General features: G+C 65.8%; 1 protein-coding gene across 2 annotated transcripts in view; it reads left to right on the top strand.

Moving 5' to 3' along the window:
- Nucleotides 1-1,077: 1,077 nt before the first annotated feature.
- BRD3 (bromodomain containing 3) overlaps nucleotides 1,078-19,085 on the top strand; it is a 34,733-nt gene continuing 16,725 nt past the window's right edge. Inside the window, exons 1-5 of one of the 2 annotated variants that reach the window (XM_067040313.1) lie at nucleotides 1,078-1,178; nucleotides 15,932-16,257; nucleotides 17,108-17,245; nucleotides 17,821-17,968; nucleotides 18,733-18,947. In XM_067040313.1, coding sequence (XP_066896414.1) covers nucleotides 16,045-16,257; nucleotides 17,108-17,245; nucleotides 17,821-17,968; nucleotides 18,733-18,947 — 714 coding nt within the window. In that variant the 5' untranslated portion in view covers nucleotides 1,078-1,178; nucleotides 15,932-16,044. Of the gene's footprint in view, nucleotides 1,179-1,587; nucleotides 1,729-15,931; nucleotides 16,258-17,107; nucleotides 17,246-17,820; nucleotides 17,969-18,732; nucleotides 18,948-19,085 lie in introns of those variants that run through there. The other variant, XM_059073295.2, reaches the window with a different exon arrangement.

Raw genomic sequence — 19,085 nt, 5'->3', positions numbered from 1 at the left:
AGATGGACCATGCTGATGGCCAGAGACCCCAGAATGTCCAAGAGAATGAGACCCAGGTGGAAGGAAGGGGATGTAGCCTTGGAGGTGACTAAAACAGAAGTCTGTAAACTGGAGTACCAAACTCGGGCTTCGGGAAGGATGCAACCAGGATGATGGTTCCAAAGGAGCCAACCTGCAGGTCCTCACCGTCCACGCTTCCCTCTTTCGACTCTCTCCCACTTTGTAAACGAAAAAGGCAAAGGTCTTCCCCAGCCAGAGTCTGGCATCCGGGGGTGTAGGAAGTCCTGGGCTTCCAAGAAAGGCACAGTGGGAAGGGTGCGGGGTGGAGTCTTTGGCCTCTCCTACAAGCTGTGTTTCCCAGGACCCCAGGCTTTGGCATCTCAGCTCTCTGTGACCCAGGGCCACTTCACCTCCCGGAGTTGCCTCACCTGCAAGCCGGGCACAGAAGGCCTGTGCTGGGTGGGTGTGGGGCTGCATGGGCTCAGCCGAGTAGACGTGTGTGTTTGCGGCAGTAGCGCTCTTGCTCAACCTAAAATAAACCCAGTGACCCCAGGGGCTTGGGAGGGGTTCAGCCCACACGAGGAAACTCGACCTTGTAGTTGGCAGGTTCAGTGGGTACCAAGGAAAACTGGTTTTGTTTTTGACTTTTTATGGGGGTTTAATATACACAACGTGCTTCCACCTTAAGTTACAGCTGGATAAAAACTTCATGTACACACAGGAGGAACTGCCACTGAAAAGATCTGAAACGTGTCCACGAGCTGAGCCTTTCAAAAATACAGAAAAAGGGCCACAGTCCCCAGTTTTTACCTTTGTGGCCCACTGCTGGAACCTCAGACTAGGGACCTTTGATCTCATTCCTGCCCCTCACTGGGCAGATGGGAAAAGAGGCTGGGGGGCCAGGTCTCCGGGGAGAGCCGGGAACATCCCCTGCTCCTCGCCAGCTCCTGGGACTTGGCGCCCTCTCCCACGACAGCGAACTCGGGTGCCCAGGACCTGGACTGATGTGGGAACGGGAGGTGGGGGGTTGGGGGAGCTAGGGGCGCGACCGAGCGAGACTCCTCCCCGGGCGGGGCCGGCCCTGCGCGCGCGCCGACGCCCCGCCCCTGCCCTCCGGCGCGCGCCCCCGCCAAGCTAATTAGACACGCGGTTTGTTTACAAACATGGGCGCCCGGCAGGTACGCGCCGCCCAGACCGTGCGCGCCCGAGGTTCGAGGGCGGCCCCCCGGACTCCGGAGTCCTCCGGTGCGGGCGGCAGCGGCGGGCGAGCGCTGGCCGCTCTCCGCCCTTTTGCGCGCCTCCCCGAGCACCAGGAAATACGCCCAGAGGCGCACGTCCCTTGCGCGGGAGGGCGCGCGGGAGGGCCGCGCCGGGCCCCCGAGTCGCGGTCGGCGCCGCGCCCCGCCCCCGCGCGCCTCCCGGCCCGGGCCCGCTCGCGGCCGGGTCGGCGGGGCGGGGGGCGGGGGGCGGGCGGCGGGCGGGGGCGCGCGGGGCGGGGCGGGGCGCGGTGCCGGCGGGGCCGGGACATGTAGTCCGCGCGCCACGGCCTCCCCTGGGCGGCCCCGGCGCGGGCCCGGCCGCGGACTACGACTCCCGCCAGGCGCCGCGGCTCAGCGCATGAGCCCTGCTCGGCTCCGGCGCGTCTATTATGCTGCCGGGGCCGGCGAGCCAAAGAGGAGCCGGCCGCGCGGGCCGGGAGGGGACGGCCGCCGGAGCCGCCGAGGCCAAGTACGCCTTTCTCTTGCTTCCTTGCGCGCGCGGGGCGGCGGGCGGCGCGGGTGGCGGCGGGCCGGGCGGGGCGGGGAGCGCGGCCCCGTAAGCCCCGCGCAGGCAGCCGGCGCGTCCGGGGAGCCGGGCGCCCGGGCCGCCGTCGCCGCCTCCGCCTTTGTGCGCGGCCACGATGCAACAAAGCGCGGCGGCGGCCCGGGGTCGCGACGGCGGCGGCGGCGGCGGCGCGGGCCCCCTCCCCTCCGCCCGCGCCCTCCTGGCCACCCGCGTCCCGGGCTCGGGGGCGTCGCCGCGGCCGGGGCGCGCAGCCCGGAGTTGGCACGGCCCGCGCGCCCCGCGCCAGCGATCTCCTGCGCGCCCTCCCTCACGGAAAGGATTTTTTTCCCCCTTTCCTCTGCCCGCCATCTTTCGAAGGGGGGATCGGGGCGGACGTGGAGGAGAAGGTGCGCTTCGGCGCCACTTTCCCCGCGCCCGTCCCGCCCGCCCTGGCTCCTGGCCGCGGGGCTCGCGCGGGGGCCGTCGCCGCGGCCGGGGCGTGGGGCGAGGCCGGGCCCGGGAGCGGGCGGCGTGGCGTGGAGGCCGCTTTCTCCAGAGTTAGGGGCCCGAGCTGACTTTGAGCCCTTTGGAGTTGCTGGGTGATTGCAGCCCGGCCAAGAGGAGACCCAGTTCCCGTTTTGAAATCAGCCCGAAAAGCGCTTAATCCTGGCGAGGTTGAGTTGCGGGAGGAGCGGGGGTGCGTGCCCTCCTTCCCACTCAGGGTGGGCTGCGGCCTGACAGCACGGCACAAGCCCATCGGGGAGAAATGCTCACCCCAAACCTCACACGCCCCCCCGGCCCTCGTGGGCTCCCCGTGAATAAAGCTGGGGCTCGGGGGCGTCCTCTTGCCCCACCGGTTGCTCATCCGGGGGCAGGCCCGGGTGGAGGTCTTGGGCCGCCTCCTTTCCCTCGGGGCTAGGGGGCAGTTTTGGAAAGATGAAAGTGGGGGCACGGAACCGGTCCGCCTGGAGACCCACGTGGGGCGGTCCCGTGGTCCATCCTGAGGGTTCCCGCCATTGGGCCCAGTCCCTGACCATCCTGTGATCCTTCATGTTGGCTGAAAGCTTTCTACCCAGAAGTGCATAACTGGGGCTGCCCCCGTGTGTTCCCTGGGTTGTGGCTGCAGAGTTAATGGGGAGGTGGTATTGGGTATCAGTGGGCAAACTAGCTGGAGGGCGGAAGGCAAGTAAATGAAGGAGTCGCTCTGGCCCCTCCTCCTCGTGCCCCCCCCCCAACTGAAGACGAAGAAGAAAGTTTGTTTTTCTTTTTAAAGCTTGCTTTTGTAGGCTTTCTTCCTGACTCTTTCTTTAAAATGGGGGTTCTTTTCCTGGGTCCATGGAGTGGCCCTGGGGAGATCCTGAAATCTACGCAAAGTTGCCTGGGCGGCATGTCTCCTGGGGGAGTAGTTGGCTTTCAAGGGTATCAAGAAAAGGCCTGAGCCCCTGCAAGGCTGAGTCCTCAGGAATTAGGGACCTCCTTCCCTCCCTTCCCCCCCTCCCTCCCCCCCTCCCTCCCTCCGTCCTCTGGCAGCCCTGAGTGCGGCCTCTCATTTGCAAATAAAGCTCTGTGTTTGCCCTTTTCTGTCTTGAGGCCTTGATGTGTGCTGGTGGTTACAGATCGGGAGAGATAGGGCGCACGGCATCTGGGGCGGGCGGTGTGGGCCATTTCGCTTTGACCTTTCTGGTAACCTCGGGGGCCCCAGGACTCTGGAATCCCGCCCCAAGCAGCTTCTCAGAAGCTTCGATCCAGTCCCAGCCCTGCCACGGGGACGTCCGGGGAGGAGGGACGGGCAGCACCAGGTCAATTTTTGTTTTGTTTTTAGAAAGTGGAGTAATTGCTTTCTCTCCACCACAGCCCGCGCGTGCTTGGGAAGTGAGCTCTGAATAAAGGGAGAGGATTTGTAAATATTCTGCTCCTGCCTCCCTGGCCCAGCAGAGCGGTCACGGGCAGAAAGTGAAAGTGGGGGGTGGTGGCGGGGTAAAAAGCGAACCGCCTACCGCCCGCCGCAGCCGGCGGCTCCTCCTGCGCCCTCTTCCTCCAGGCTGGCGAGTTGCCAGCTGCCCGAGCCCTGCGCCGGGCAAGCGGCTAGGTGCACGGCCATTTCCTGGTTCTCGGCGGCAGAGCTTTCCCTGGGGAGTGCTGGCCGCGGCCCTGAGTGGAGTGGTTGGTTCGGGACCAGCAGGCCACCTCCGCGGGCCGCCTCCAGCGTCTGCCTGAGTCTCCGTCCGCCGCTGGTGGGCCCTGTTCTCCTCCGGAGAGCGGATCTCATCCAGTGGGTCCAGGCCGGGTCGGGAGTGGGGGGCCCAGCGCCCCCCAGCGAGCGGCTGCACCTGGCCACTTGCTTCAAGCCTCTCTGCGGGTCGCAGGATTTTCGGGGAGGTCGTGTGGGTGGGTGAATAGCCTATTCCGCCTTTCCCGTCTCCCCACGTGATGGTCTAGCTGTAAAGCGACGGAACCCCCAGGCAGGGCCCACAGACCCTGCATTAGCAGGTCAGTATCTAGTCAGCCACTCCTTGCTTCCGAAGGAGACTTTAGTGAATTGTGGCAGAAAGCAGCATCCTGCTTGCCGTATACCTGCCTGCTGGGAACTTGTCAGGGGAACCCCTGCTTGGGAACCCGCCCGCCGTCCCACCCGAGGCTCTGCCCCCTGGTTGCAGCAGGTGTCAGAGCAGCACGCAGCGGCCCGGTGTGCTTGGCTCGGGGGTGCTGGTAGGTATCCAGGTGGTGAGTGGTTTGGTGCACCTCCTCAGCCACCCCACCCCACCCCCGCCCCGCCCATTGTGAATCCCTTTGGCACCGGCACCCCTGCTCCCGGTGCCTGTGGTCCTGCCTCTGAGAAGCACGGGCCTCTTAAAGGCAAAGCGTCACTTTCTGGGTCTGGAGCAGAGATGACGGTTACCTGTGTTGGGGTGTCTCTCCAGAGGCCGGAGGCTCTGCTGTGTCAGTGCTGTGGGTGAGTGTTTATTTCTTTTGCCAGGTTTTAACTATCCCGCAGGAGAATCAGTTCTCAACCTAACTCCTTTTTTAGGGCCTTTATAACCTCGAGTTAGAGCCGGCAGGTGCATCTGGGGGGAAGCTCCCCTCCCTCCCTGCTGCAGTACTGGGAGAGTGCACAGGTAACGAGGTGCCTGGGAGAGTCCTTTCGCCGCTGCTTGGGGTGCGGGCGGCGCTTCAGGTGCCCCGGTGGGGTTTTTCTGCCAGTGCTGGAAGCTGGGCTTGGTGACCCGTGTGGCAGCGTTTCCACAGTGATGTTCAGGAGGGTGTTCGGGAGGGCTGGGGGTACCTGTGTCACAGGTGCCAAAACGTTGTGAGGAGCTGGGGCTCCAGGGGCCCAGCCGAGGTCCCCGGTACGTGGGGGCAGGAATGTCCTCGTCTCCTGTGAGGCCGAATGTGTGTCGTGTGGCTGGACCCTCGTGACGCATTATCAGGAGGAGGAAGAGCTTGGGGGCAGCCTGGCCTGAGGGTGTCTCAGGGATGAAGCTCGGGTGCAAAGGGAAAGGAAAGGCAGGAACGGGGTGCTGCCCAGCTCCAAGCCCGCTTGCGCCGTCGGACAGAGCCGTGGTGGTGCCAGCCCGGTGCTGGAGGCTGCTTGTTAAGAGCTGGAGCCCTGCTGGCTGTGCACCCCAGATAAGGCACACACACACACCCTGTGCTCTGTTGTCTTAGCTGCCACCAGGCTGTCCTGGCCGGGCCGTTGTAGGTCTGCGGTAGGGAGACACCAGTGACCGGTAGGGAGACACCAGTGACCGTGTGACTGTTCCCTGGGATGACAGACCCGCCCTCCCTCCCCCCGACGCCCCGCAGGCTGGGAGAGGCCCAGGATGCGATCGGTAAGCATGCGAGCACTCGGGCTGTGGGAAACGTCCCAGCGACGGCGGGCCAGGGTGTCCAGCCCTTGGGAGCCTGAGCTAAGCCTGGTGCTGGTTGCCAGGGCAGGGCCGCCTCCCTGTGCTCAGCATGCGTGCCGGTCCCTCTCCAGGGCTTCCAGGCTCCGGACAGCCGTCCCATGGGAGCACCTGCTGTTCTGGAAAGGCGTGGGCACCCGGGTGATGTGTTTGTGTTGGGCAGGGTGGGGGAGGTGAGAGCCTAACTCGGACCCTGGTTTACCGAGGCTGGACCATCCCCTCCTTGGCCCCGCTCTGGGCTGGCGCCGGCGGGCTACCCCTCCTGCCACTGACCCTGAGGGGCAGCTAGGGTGAGGGGTGGGGAGGGCTGGCTGCCCCTCGACATCAGGATCCAGCAGTGGTCGGGGGCTCCCAGCCTGCTCGCCTGCCGCTGTGCCTCTGGGCTCCGTGGCCTCCCAGGCCCTCTCCGCCTCACGTCCCATCTGTTAGGTGGGGTGATGGGGTCAGAGCTTCCTTACGAGGGCTTCTCCCTGGGGTCTCCGGTTGAGAGGGACCTGGGGGGACAGCCATTTCCTCGGTCTGGTCTGGGATACAGTGCCTGGCTCGGGGTTTTCGGGGTTGCTAATGCGCAGGCGCTGGGCGTCGAATGGGGGGTGTTCTGTTGGGACGGGCACAGAACACCCCCCGTGGGTGACGACAGCACGCTGAGCCTTGGTGCTCGCAGGGCCGGGTCCCCCTGTGAGTGCAGGTGACCGCCTGACCCCTAGCATCCTCTGTGGGACTGACCGACCCAGAGAGGATGGTCCCCCCTTTCCCTCTCCAAGACAAAGTGAGGCGCCGGTCACGCTGTCCTCACTCACTGTGTCCCCTGAGGACATTCCCCTTCGAGTGGTGGGTCCCTCACCCCCCTCCCAGAAGCCCCATGGAGCTTCACAAGCCCCCCGCCCCCCAACACACACATATCACACACTGCTGGTACAGCAGCTCCTTGTGGTTTTTTCAGTTGGTTTTTCTTTGGGGTAGGTTGGTTGAAAGGTGGGAGGGGACAGAGCCTCACAGAGGTTAGGGGGTGGGCGGCTGGCCTGACTCCGCCGCCTGTGAGCAGTGAGCCCCACTCAGCAGGGCTGGCGACGCCCACCAGAGCCGGTATCTCGGGTCCACGGTGAGGCCGATGTTCTGGCCTGAAAGGAAACCTTCAGAGGCTGGCTTCCCCGAGCAGGGCTGGCGGGCTGGGGAGAAACATGGGGCATCAGGGAAAACTGGATTGAGAAGGAGCCTTAGGTGCTTGGGTGCCGGGGGTGCAGAGCCGAGAGGACACGGTGGCGTCAGGAACGGGGACCGTGGCTGCCGGCCCCTCAGTGGTCCAGGCCAGGTGCCTTAGGAGACCCCATAGACCTCGGGCTGCTGCAGACGTTCCGTGGGACTGATGGGGTCCCTTGCCGGTGGGGAGCAGGAGTGATCCAGAACAACGGTGGGCTTGGGGCCCTGGTCGGGGCCAAGGCGCTCCAGGCAGAGCCCCTTCGGGGGCAGCCGTGGTGGCACTGCTCCCTGCCCGGGCGGGGGTTGGGCGCGGGGTGGTGGCCAGCAGGGCCCAGTGTGCGGAGGGGCCCGGCTCGCCCACCTGACGTCCCCTGGGGCCCCACGGGAGGAGGCAGTTGGCTCTGTCTGTCACTGAAGCCGACCCTGCCCGCACGGATCCTGTTTCCTGAGGCCCGGCTGCCCGGGGGGCAGAGGAGCTGGGGCGGCGGGCCTGGCCCCTTCCTGCAGCTCGCCACCCCCTGTCTCTGCGGGATTGTCGCAGGAGCTCCGGGAGGCGGTGGGGGAGTGGGTTTTTAAAATAAATTTATTTGTTTTATTTATTTATTTTTGGCTACATGGGGTCTTCATTGCCGCGCGCGGGCTGCGGGCTTCTGATTGCGGTGGCTTCTCTTGTTGCGGAGCTCGGGCTCTAGGCACATGGGCTTCAGTAGTTGTGGCTCACGGGCTCTAGAGTGCAGGCTTCAGTAGTTGTGGCTCACGGGCTTAGTTGCTCCGTGGCATGTGGGATGTTCCCGGACCAGGGCTCGAACCCGTGTCCTCTGCATTGGCAGGCGGATTCTTAACCACTGCGCCATCAGGGAATGCCGGCAGGCGGATTCTTAACCACCGTGCCACCAGGGAGGTCAGGTGGAGGAGTCTTTGGGGTTGGGTGGACGGCCTTGCTCACAGCCTGGCTCTGCTTCTGACTGGATGGCCTCGTGCCCCTTGACCTCTGAGCCTCTGCCCCCCCACCTGGAAAGTGGAGCCCACGTGACCCCCACCGACGCCAGGATGGGGCCCAGGGAGTCGGGGCCGTGTAGCATGGGGCCCCCCAGGGGTACCTGAGTCACCCGACTCAGGAAGGCCGTTCTCGTGGCCGGCAGGGCCGGTGGGTCTGAGCAGGGCAAGAGGGAAGGCGGAGGGAACGCAGGCCCTGCCCCCCCACCCCCTGGGATAGAGGAGTCACTCGCTGGCTTTTTTCCTACCTCTGACCACCCCTCTGAACGTCAGCACCCCCTACAAGCCTTCCCTCCTTCCTGAACGTGGCTCAGGACTTCCCCCTTCAGGCCCAACGCCCGCCAACCCAGGAGCCTGCGGAGGACCCCCTCCACCTGCCTCCTCCTCTGAGCCCGGCCTCATCCCCGCCCCGTGGCTGGAGGTCCTTCCCCTGCTGCTGGTGAGTGAGGCACCCTCCGTCTGGCACCCCGCGATACCTGTCAGGGTCCAGGCTGCTCAGGAGTGCCCTCCTCTGCCTGCTGTGGTCCTGTCTGTGGCGGGAGCGCCGGAGCTGCCGCTGCTGCGTTTTCAGGGTGTTTCCCACAGTGGCACCTGGACAGAGGTCCCCACTCTCTCCTTGTTTGTCCAGGACCCTGAATAGCCCTGGTGTCCTGGCTCTTCTGATGTGTCCCTCTGGGCTGAGCGAGCCTACAGGGGCCTGTTCTCTGCACTTTATTTCGGATTCCAGTTCCCCAGGGAGGAATGAGGTGGGTCCCAGAGGATGAGCCCAGGGGCGGGGAGATGGCCATGACCTCCGGGTCCACCTGCCCCAGAGCCGGGGACACTCGGGTCCCCCTCCGCCGGTCTGCAGCCAGGGGTGCCCGGCTCAGAGTCCCTCGCGGAGTGGCGTGTGGGTGACTCTGGAGGGTGGGGTGACCGGCCAGTGTCCCCCGCCTGCCGCTGACCGGCCGTTTGGCTTTCTGGACGCTTCTCCGGGATCCCGCCAGAACCCCCGTCTCTGCGTTTTCTCTTGCTGTTCAAGGGCTTTTGCGGTTTGTCGGAGCATTTCCTCTCTGGGCGGTTTCAGATCCTCCCGCTTTGGGGGAGGGGTGTCTTCACTCTGACCTTCGCGCCCGTCTGTGGTGCCGCCTCCCGCCCCGTCGGGCAGCCCCGGGAGGTGGGGGGGGGGATTCTCTGAGCCTCGGTTTCCCCTCTGAGGAGTGGGGCCCCGTCCCTGCCCTCGGCCCGGGTGTTCCCGTGCGGTGCACACCACCGGCCAGGCCAGCGGATCCTCAAGGCTCCTCTCCAAACCCCACCTCCTAGAAGGCTGGTTTCCAGCCCCGCGGTGTGTGTGTGGGGGGGCGGTGGGCTTGGACTCCGGTGAGATCGGACGGCACGTCTTTGCCCCCAGGACATGAGACACCCCCATCCCTCTGGGGGGTGGTGAAGGGGAGACTTGGTAGCTTGCGGGGGGTTTTATACGTCTGGGTTTAGGGCGCTGGGCCCTGTCACCTGCACTGCCCCGCCCGGGCCGGGTTATCCTGCCTGAGTCCGTCTCCCCCATCCCCCGACCTGTCGTCCTTTTCCCCGCCAGGCGAGCGGCCACAAGGATCAGGGTCATGTCCCCCAAATCTCGCTGTCACTGTGGTGGTGGGCAACGCAGGGTCCCGAGCGCCCAGGGAAAGGGGGGGTCGCCCTCTTCTTGTGGTGGGGGAGGGGCTTCCCAGTGTGGCCAGTCGAGAGACAGTAGAGGCCCCGGGGTGTTCAGCTTCTTGCACGAGCACCCCTGCCCTGTCCTGTCTCCTCCGGAGCCCCGCTCATCTCAACCTCCTTCCCACCTCCCCGTTATCATGAAGCAAGCTCCAGGCATGTTTCCTTCGTAAGACGTTTGGTACCCACGTCTAAAAGGCGGGGGCTTTTTAGGAGTTGTAAAAAGCCCCAGCACCGCCGTCACCCCCAACGCGTTGACGTTGGATCCCAAAGATGGCCAGAGAGACAGTGTTGAAGTAAGTGCCGCTTGCCTCACTGCCCGGCAGGTGTTTGTCACAAAGTGGCCCAGGGCACAGGCGCTGGGGTCGGGCGCCACCACCGCACCTGCCCCGGCCGTCCTCCCTCCGGGCCACGTGGGGGCCGGGAGGGGTCCCGGGCTCGGCGGGGAATCCGACCCCTGTGATGGGCCGCCCTCCTCCGCTCCAGCTGTGACCCCAGAGCACGACTCGGGGCGGGTGAGCTTTTCTCCTGATTTTTTTGCGATGAAAGCTGACCCTTGACCGCTGATACAAGGCTGTCTGTGGTCCTTTTTTACTCCTGGACTGAACATTTGTGTGTTTCCCTGCAGAATGCCGTGTCTGATTTGCTATGTTATCTCAGACCCAGGGGGCCGGGGGTGTCTCTGGGAGACCCCCTCCGCCCGCCCCACGGAATGGTGCACTCGCTGGGTTCTGAGACCTGAAAGGTTCACTCAGGACACACCTGGCTCGGGGAGAGCGGCTGTCAGGCTCTGGCCTGTCCCGTGAGGCCGGGTGGCAGTGTTTGCTCCCCCCGTTCCCGGCGGGCGAGGCCTGCTCGTGTCCGAGTGCTGGAGTGAGGGGACGTCAGGTGTCCCCGGGGCTCACGGGCTGTCCCAGGAGGGTGGGCATCTGTGGGGGCTTTGCTCCCGCCCCCAGGGGGCAGCTCGACAGTGTGCTGAGAGCCAGAGCTGGCACGCTTACCTGTGAGCTCTGGGTGCCACGGGCTGACCTGGGAACCCGGGGTGGGGTCCCAGCTGGACCTTCTGTCTGCTCCTTCTGTGGCCCCTCCTGGTGTCCCCGCCCAGCCTCAATGGCTTGGAACATGGGAACGGGCCAGGCCCTTCTGGTACCCGCCCCCTGCCTTGAATTTGCCTTGTTTCCCTCGATTTGGGGGCCTGTGGGCACCCCACTGGACTTCCCTCGAGGCGGAGGCCTGGAGGCGGCCATGGCAACTTTGGATCCCCAGCTGGTGAGGCCAGGTGGGCAGGGTGACGAGGCCTCTGTCCTGGGTGGGGCCTGGCATGGCCTGTGTTCCCACGTGGAGCCTAGGCCTGCTGGGCCGAGGAGACCACCCGAGGGGCCAGCACCCACCGGGAGGGGACAGGCCCGGAGGGCGCCGTGGGGAGAGGAGCAGGACGCTTCCTTGTTCTTCGATGGACAGGCCGCCTCTGTCTGCACCTTTGTCGTCTCCTGCCCGGCTCCCCGGCTCCGGCCAGGGCGGCTCCGCTGGGTGGCCTGTGGTTCCCTGCCAGGACCACGTGGAGTCAGGAGGAGGGTGACGGGCTGCTCCTGATGCGCTGGGGCGTGGCGGCTGGGGGACGTGGGAAGCTGCGTTTGTGTTTTAAACGGGTCCATCCCATCGCATAGGCTGGATCCATCCCAAGTGTGACCTCATTGTGTCTTCATGGCACGCAGAGGTGGGTATCCAGGGATCCTCGGGCTCTGCCCCTGTCCCTTTGCTGTGGCCCCTCCCCACGTGGCTTGGGAACCGCGGGGCACCTCCTTTTTTCCACCTGGGGGGGCCAGTGTCACCCAGCTCTCTCACCGCTCTCCGTGATGTCCCTGGCCTCCCACGTCGTCGTGGCTGGGAGCCGTGCCTCCATCCGTGGGGCTGAGTTGGGGGCGCTAGACAAGCTGATGGCCATGCGGCCGGGGCTCAGCCAGGAGGGGGCCTGGGATGAACCCCGGTGTGGCAGGCCCAAGTGGGCACTCCCCGCTGCCCTTCTGCGTGGTCCTCGTGTCGGGGGCCCTCTTGGCATCTCTGGCCGGAAGTTAGGATCACACCAGGGACTTGGAGGGGCACTGCTGGCCTGTGCCTGCCTGCCCCCAGGGCTTGCCGTTGGTTGCGGTGGGGCCATCTGGTTCCTTAGCTGCCCGGCTCCTCCTCTCACCCTGTGTCACCCGCGATGCCGGGAGCCAGGTTGGGGAGGCACGGGGTCTTGGGCTTATGTCCCCGAATCTCCATGTGGGTAGGCTCAGGGGATAGCCCAGGGATGGAGGAGCCTCAGCTTCATCATCTGTGCGACGGGCCCGGTCACTGACCTCCTAGGATCACGTGGTCTCACCCTCAGCAGAGGTTAGAAGGGCTCTCAGCCGTGGCCGGCCGCCCGCTGTATTTCTTGGTGCTTCTCCGAGAAGCACGGTGAGAGTCTGTTCCTGTGCGGCCGGGGGACCCCGGGCGCGGGTAGTGGGGGACTCCCCCGCAGTCTCCCCTTCCTGTTGTTTCAACCCCCCACGTCCCTCCACACCTCTTGTCCGTTACTGATGTCGGCTCAGGGCTGAGCCCTGTGAGAGGGTCAGCTGGTAGACTCTTGAAGTTCCAGCTTCTCTCTGGAAGCAGCCTGTGCCTTCCCGGTCTCAGACTGTGGCCCTGACCCCCGCCCAGACCGGGAGGCTGACGGACAGCACAGCTGCCGGCGGCGGGGAGCACAGACGGCACCCTTGGCATCCATCCCCGTGCCCTCTGCTGCCCCGACAGGTGGGCGCTGGGGGGAGGGGTTTCTCGGCCTTCCGGGCCACACGGGGGTGGCCGACCGCGCCTCCCACCGGTGGCCCTGCCGAGGGCGAGCCAAGACTTCAGGGTCATCGCAGCCCCCGAATTTCCCCCCGGGCGGAGCACACGGGGCTGCCTGGCCTGTCCCCAGGCCCCAGAGGAAGGGAAACGAGCTCTGAGATGCTTGGCCACGTTTGTACATTTTTCCCAATAAGAAATCCCTTTACACTTTTTTCTTTTTGCAAAAGTAACACGTTCTTATAGAGAAAAAAAAAAAAATCCACCAGTTCAGAACCGCAAGCAGAAAGGGAGAGAGCAGCCTTGGGGCCCGTGTGCTGTGGGTGTGAGGTCCTGAGTGCTGGGGACCTCCGTCATCTTCCTGCCCCTCGTGGGAGCGTCCCGAGGCGGAGTGTGGCCTTCTGCATTCCTGTCCGTGCTCAGCCGGGGTCTGGTTTCCTCGGGGTCGCTGTCGGGCCTGTGGGACTGCGGGAGAGGCGAGGCCAGGCTCTCGCTGTGGCTCCACTCGGCCCGTACGTGCTGGCCCTGAGGTCTGGGCTGCGTGTGAAGGAGTGAAGGCTGTGCCCCAGAAGGGAGCCGCGTGGCCCCTTTACTCCACCCGCCACCCAGAGGGGACAGCCGTGCGATCGTATGTCCCACCGGAGAGGGTCATGCCCAAGCGCCCCGGCTGTCCCTTGCCACTCTCCTCCCCAGCCACGCAGCCCTCCCGAGGAGGTGGGTCCTGGCTCCTGGGATGGAAGGGGCTTGGGGAGGGGGGTGCCCCCCAACCTCTCACGCTCTAGCTGCCCTTCCTTCTTCCCTGGTTGAGCCGGTGCCCAGGCTGCCGGGGACAGAGGACAAGCCAGGTGCCTGCCTCCGCCGTGGGGGGTGCTATGTGGCACCACCTGACGGGGGACACCACAACCCCCGCGGTCATCCGCACGTTCCTGCAAGGTTCTGAGTGCATGCCCCCCCACCCCCACCCCGCCTCGTTCCAGTGGAGCTGCTCGGGGCAACATTCCTGTTTGCAGAGAGGGGGAGGTCCCGTTGCCACGTGCCATCCCCCAGCCCGTTGGGGCATCCAGCACCTTTTGCACGTGTCCCCTCTAGACCTCACAGACCCTGCTGGGGTCCCAAGTGTTTCCACACCTCGGGACTCCCTGTGGCCCGGGGTGAACGCTGGCGTCCGGGGAGCGTGTGCCGGGCCAGGCCCTGGGCTCAGAGCTTAGCCACGCTGTCTGGGACCCCCCGGCTCTGCCGCGCGGCCGCTGGGTGCTCACCCCGTGATGGGGATGTGTGTCCCGCGTTTGCTGCGGGGGCCGGCTTCCTGCTCAGCTGTGGGTACGGGGTAGCTGGTCATTGGTCAGAAAGAGGGAGGCGGGGCAGAGGCCAGGCCGAGGGTCCTGACGGCAGCCCCCGCACGTCCCCGCGGAGAGCTGTGTCTGTCTTGTCCTTGCGCTCGGAGGGGGCCGGTGTGCCGCGTCCCACCCGTTCCCTGCTCCCTGGACCGTGCAGCAGCAGCGCCGGGCACTGGGCACCTGCCCGCCCGCCCACCCCACATCTGGCGGCCCGCGGTGCACCGGGCCGGCGTCTAGGCCCAGGGTGGGGGGTGGCAGGAACGGGGTGCATCCTTCCCTCACGGACCCTGGGTCCCCCCACGTAGGGAGCCGCCACAGCGATCGCGGCAGCACCGTGTGGCGATTGGTACGTGTCCAGCACTGACCTGAGCGCTCTGGGTTGGATCCCTTTAGTCTCACGGAGCCCTGTGGGGACACGGGGACCAGATGCCATGGCTGGCGAAGCGCAGAGCTGGGATTGCGAACAGGAGCCTGTGGCCCCGGCATCTGCTCTGCACCCCGAGCTGCCCGGGGTCCGGCAGGGTCCGGGAGGCCCTGGCGGGTGGTGGCGTTAGGGCAGAGGAGCCAGAGGAGAAAGAGGGAGGGTGCGGGCCTGCGTGGCCACAGCATCCAGGACAGGGAGACGAGTCACTGGCCAGAGCGGGACACGCAGTGCTGGTTTGGACAGGAGCCCCGTGTAGGGCAAGGCCATCGAGGGGAGGGCAGGCCCGTGGGAGGTTCGCAGAGACCCCAGCAGGAGGCGGTGGTGCTGGGCCAGAAGGGGTCAGGCCCGCTGGGGGTGGGGCTCGAGGGTGAGCACTCAGGCGCCTCTCCGTCTGGTGGTGTGTTGCAGCCTCGGCGCCGCCAGCCCGGCGGGCACGGCCACCCTCTGTACGGAGCTGCCCTGGGGGCCAGGGCGCCGCCCCGGGTTGGCGAGATGGGGGCGCGTGAGAGGCGCCCGCTCGCCTGGGGAGAGCGTGGAGGAGAGGAGCTGAAGGCCCCAGGATGGCGGGCGGGTGGGCCCCCAGGTGTGCTCCAGAGCGTTCCTCCGAGGAAGGGCGGGCAAGCGGGACGGGTTTGCTCGGTGGGCAAGGTGTGCCCGACGTCTGTTTTGAGTCCTCTTCCCTCTTGGTCGGGGGGCGCTGAGGAGGCAGTGGCCGGGGTTTAACGAGCTGGCACGGGGGGCCCCCGGTCTGTACCTCGTGCCGATGACCGTGGTGTAAACACGCCCACGTGGCAGAGCAGGCTGCCTGCAGGACGTCCGTCCGCCAGCTCGAAAACTCTCCCCAGTTTTAACGATCTGCCTTTGCAAGTCGTAGAGGGCCTGCTTCCAGCGGCTGACGCGCGTTGCTCTGTCCTCGCCGAAGGCTGGCCCCCGCGCGGGCCCTGCCACGCAGCCCAACCCGGCTCAGCCCCGTGACAGGTGCACGTAAACCCCTACGGGGTACAGCGGGCACAGACGCCGCCCGGGTCCAGATTTCCTGTGCAGCCCCCAGCGCGTTCTGCGTCCTCAAGTGACGTTGGGGCCACCGACTTCCTCCCAAGACGTGGTGGGGTTTTGATACCAGGGGCGGCCCCTTCACCCTTTACCGCACGACATTTTTCTTGGTGCCAGTCGGTCTCCTGGTGGCACGCGTGGGGCAGCGGCGGCCGCTTCCTTCCCAGCTCCACGCTCAGAGAACATTCCGAGAGTCGGGGTGTGGTCCTGCAGCCCCTCACTCGCTGCGGCTACAGGCTCCCATCGCCTTCTCCCACCACCCCCGCCCCCGCCCGACTGGCCGAGGGCCGGCCTGTCACGGCCCAGCCACCATCACAAACCAGAGCCCGTTCTCATGGCTACGTTAGAACCTCCGTCGGTGGCCTCGCTCAGAGGGCCCTGGCCGCGTGTGCCACGCGTGGTTCCACGCACCTCCTGCCGGTCCACGTCGTAGCTCGCTACGTGCGGATCGTTCCCTCAAACGTTGCCACGGTCGAGAGCAGCAGGCGGCTGGAGGGGGGAGTGAGCCGACAGTGGCCCCCACCTGGACGGCCGCCTCCCCGCCTGCCCGGGTGGCAGCTGCTGGCCTTCTGGCCCGTCACCTGTGTCTCTCCCTGCTCCAGCCTGAGGGCAGCAGTGGGAGCGTGGTTCTGGGACAGGCGAGGGTTGGCCCGAGCGGGGGGAGTACGCCGACGTGGCCTCACGTGACCGCACGGCTGTGCTCGGGGACCCGGGGTGACCGGCCGTTCCCTGCCGTCCCTCCTCCCCCGCAGGTGCTGCCTGACTGGGCCCAGACATGGGATGTCGCACCTCGGCGGGGAGCACAGAGGAAGCCAGGGCCTCGCCGAGCTGCTGCCGTGACGGCCAGTGAGCCAGCAGCCGGAGGATGTCCACCACGACGACGGTCGCCCCTGCGGGGATCCCGGCGGTCCCGGGCCCTGTGAACCCGCCCCCGCCGGAGGTCTCCAACCCTGCCAAGCCCGGCCGCAAGACCAACCAGCTGCAGTACATGCAGAACGTGGTGGTGAAGACGCTCTGGAAACACCAGTTCGCTTGGCCCTTCTACCAGCCCGTGGACGCCATCAAGCTGAACCTGCCCGTGAGTGGCCCCCTACCCGCCGCCCCTGCCCCTCCGCGGCCCCGACTCCTGGGAGGACGGTCCCCCTGGCCTTGGCAGAGATGGCGCCTGGAGGCGGCTGGTCCTGATAAGCCAGGCACAGCTCGGGACCCACGATGACCAAGGAGCACAGGGGATACTTAGGCGGGTGGGGGAGTGGAGGGCGGCTGCCCAGGTGCAGGAAGCAGGGAGGACCCGTGGCCTGTGGGTGGCTGTAGGGGGAGCCGGCGATGGGGCTCAGGCCTAGAGCTCACCTGTGTCTTCATCCTGTGCCCGGCACTGTCCTGTGGAGTGACGCGTCCACAGCTGAAACCCTGTGCTCAAAAGGGGGGTGCGGCCCACTTTGCCAGGGATAGCTCCTCAGCTGCGTGCCCGGCGCCTACCTGCCCGTCTGACGGCTTTCTCTTTTGGACCCGAATAGAGAGCCCCTGAGTCCTGCGAGGGGAAGCCCTGGGCTAGCACTTGGCGGCCTGGGTCCTGGGCCAGCTTGGCCCCCCGGCACTGCGGGCCCCCAAGTGAAGTTGGGAATCTGGCGAGGGGTCTCAGCCCCACCTCCGGAGCCTAGAACAGCTCTGGGCTCTGCCCCAGCCCTGCGGGTCTGTGCGTCCACACAGAACCCCGCTCAGGCCAGAGGCCGGTCAGGGATTATGCTGGCCGAGCACTCGCCCCAGACCTCACGCCCACCTGCCCTCAGGTGAGCAGAAACTTGGGTCCAGGCCCGGTACCCAGATCCCTGAGGAGACTGTCTCCTGCACGATCTCTGTGCTTGGGAATCGCGAAGTCGTCAAGAATTTGAATCCAACAGTAACACCCCTGAACATTTCTTTCTTAGGATTATCATAAGATAATAAAAAACCCAATGGACATGGGGACTATTAAGAAGAGACTGGAGAATAATTATTATTGGAGCGCGAGTGAATGTATGCAGGACTTCAACACCATGTTTACAAATTGTTATATTTATAACAAGGTAAGAAGACGGTGTGGCGTGGGCCCTACGTGCCCCCGTGAGCTGCCCCTGGCCCCGGGGAGGCCTGGGGTGGAGGGCCAGCTGGGGTTGGCCGGTGCCCGCCGGGCTGGGCGCTCTGCAGCAGCTCGCAGACAGGCCCAGGGTGCGTCCCAGCCTCGCGCTCGGCCCTTGTCTGGCCGCGATCCCCCCGTGCGGGTCCCACAGGCCACACATTTGAGCGGTCGCCTTGTGTGTGGACCGCCCTCCCCCCGCCCCGCCCCGTCCCCTGCTCGAAGGAGGGAACGTTAGAACAGCCTTTTCGGAGGGCGTCGATATATATACCAGATGCTTTAAAACGTCCACACGCTTGGACCTTTTTTTCTCTGGGATGGGATAAAGGGTGGTTTTTATCCTTCGTGTTTTTTGAATTCTTCCGAGAGTTTCCACGTTACAATATATTCTTTTCGCCTCCCTCCTGCCCCGCCACATCACAGCTTTCTAACTAAATGTTTTTCTTGAGCGACCACCACGTGTTTCTCTGCTGCAGACACACAGCTCCTTTCCAGCAGGTAACCTTACCTCTCCTGTGTCTTCAGCCCACAGATGACATAGTGCTCATGGCCCAAGCCTTAGAGAAAATTTTTCTGCAGAAAGTGGCCCAGATGCCCCAGGAGGAAGTTGAGTTATTACCCCCTGCTCCAAAGGGCAAAGGCCGGAAACCAGCCTCGGGAACCCAGAGTGCAGGTAAAGCGGTGGTTCGTGCGGTCCTCCTCGCCACCTCTGGCGGGTGGGCAGGGCGCCGATGACAGCGGCTCCTCTGAGGGTCCCTCCACCCCTCTGGGCTCCGTTCTCCCATCTGCAGGGCCGGGTCAGTGACGACCCGAGCTCCGGAGCCGGGCCTCTGCTGTGTGTGGCCTGCAGGCCTGGGGCCCGTGCTGCGCCCGCCTCGGAGCCTCGCTCCGGGCAGGGATCTCGCGCTCCTGCTCTGTCCCTGCGCTGCTTCTCTCCCGCCCCCCTCACCGCCCAGCTCTGAGGAGGCCACGCTGTCCCTTTGGCCCCTCCGAGGAGGCTGCCTCTTCAGCATGCTTTGTGTTCTCTGTGACCTGTCAGGGAGCGGTGGGGATTAAGCTCAGCACGGGGAGCCCCAGGGGTGGGTGACCTTACCTGGTCCGGGAACCTGGAACAGAGGTGCGTCCCGATGGTGAGCTTCCTGGGCGGCCCAGCCTCCCAGAGAGGTCAGGGTGTTTCCCACTTACAGGCGGGGCTGAGGCTGGTCACCTGTGGAACCCGAGTCAGCCCCCTGGCTCTTCCTGCTGGGCTGTGCACCTGGTCCCGGCTCACTCATTCAGACCACGGAGGCAGCCCCGATGAGGGCCGGGGTCTCGGCCGGGGGCGGGGGGGGCTCTGCTGGCACCGGCGGGCCCTGGCTGGAGGGGATGGTCCTGGCAGCGTCCAGAGCATGGCTGGTAGAGCCGGCTCAGTTCAGCCTCCTTTCCTTTGTCCTCAAGGTACGCAGCAAGTGGCGGCCGTGTCCTCTGTCTCCCCGGCGCCCCCCTTCCAGAGCGTGCCCCCCGCGGTCTCCCAGACGCCCGTCATTGCTGCCACCCCCGTGCCAACCATCACTGCAAACGTCACGTCGGCCCCCGTCCCCCCGGCTGCCGCCCCGCCCCCTCCCGCGACGCCCATCATCCCCGTGGTCCCGCCCACGCCGCCCGTCGTCAAGGTGAGCTTCCCCCCGGGGCGTCCTGGACGCGGGCAGGTGCGGGGCGGGCCGGAGGGCGCTCGCCGCTTTCCCCTGGCACCAACCGCTCGTTCGACCGCCCGCTCGTCGGGCGTTGGGCGTATGTGACTTTGGACGGGT

This window comes from Kogia breviceps, chromosome 8, assembly GCF_026419965.1.
Source record: "Kogia breviceps isolate mKogBre1 chromosome 8, mKogBre1 haplotype 1, whole genome shotgun sequence".
NCBI lineage: Eukaryota > Metazoa > Chordata > Mammalia > Artiodactyla > Physeteridae > Kogia > Kogia breviceps.
This window is presented reverse-complemented; position numbering and strand designations above follow the sequence as displayed.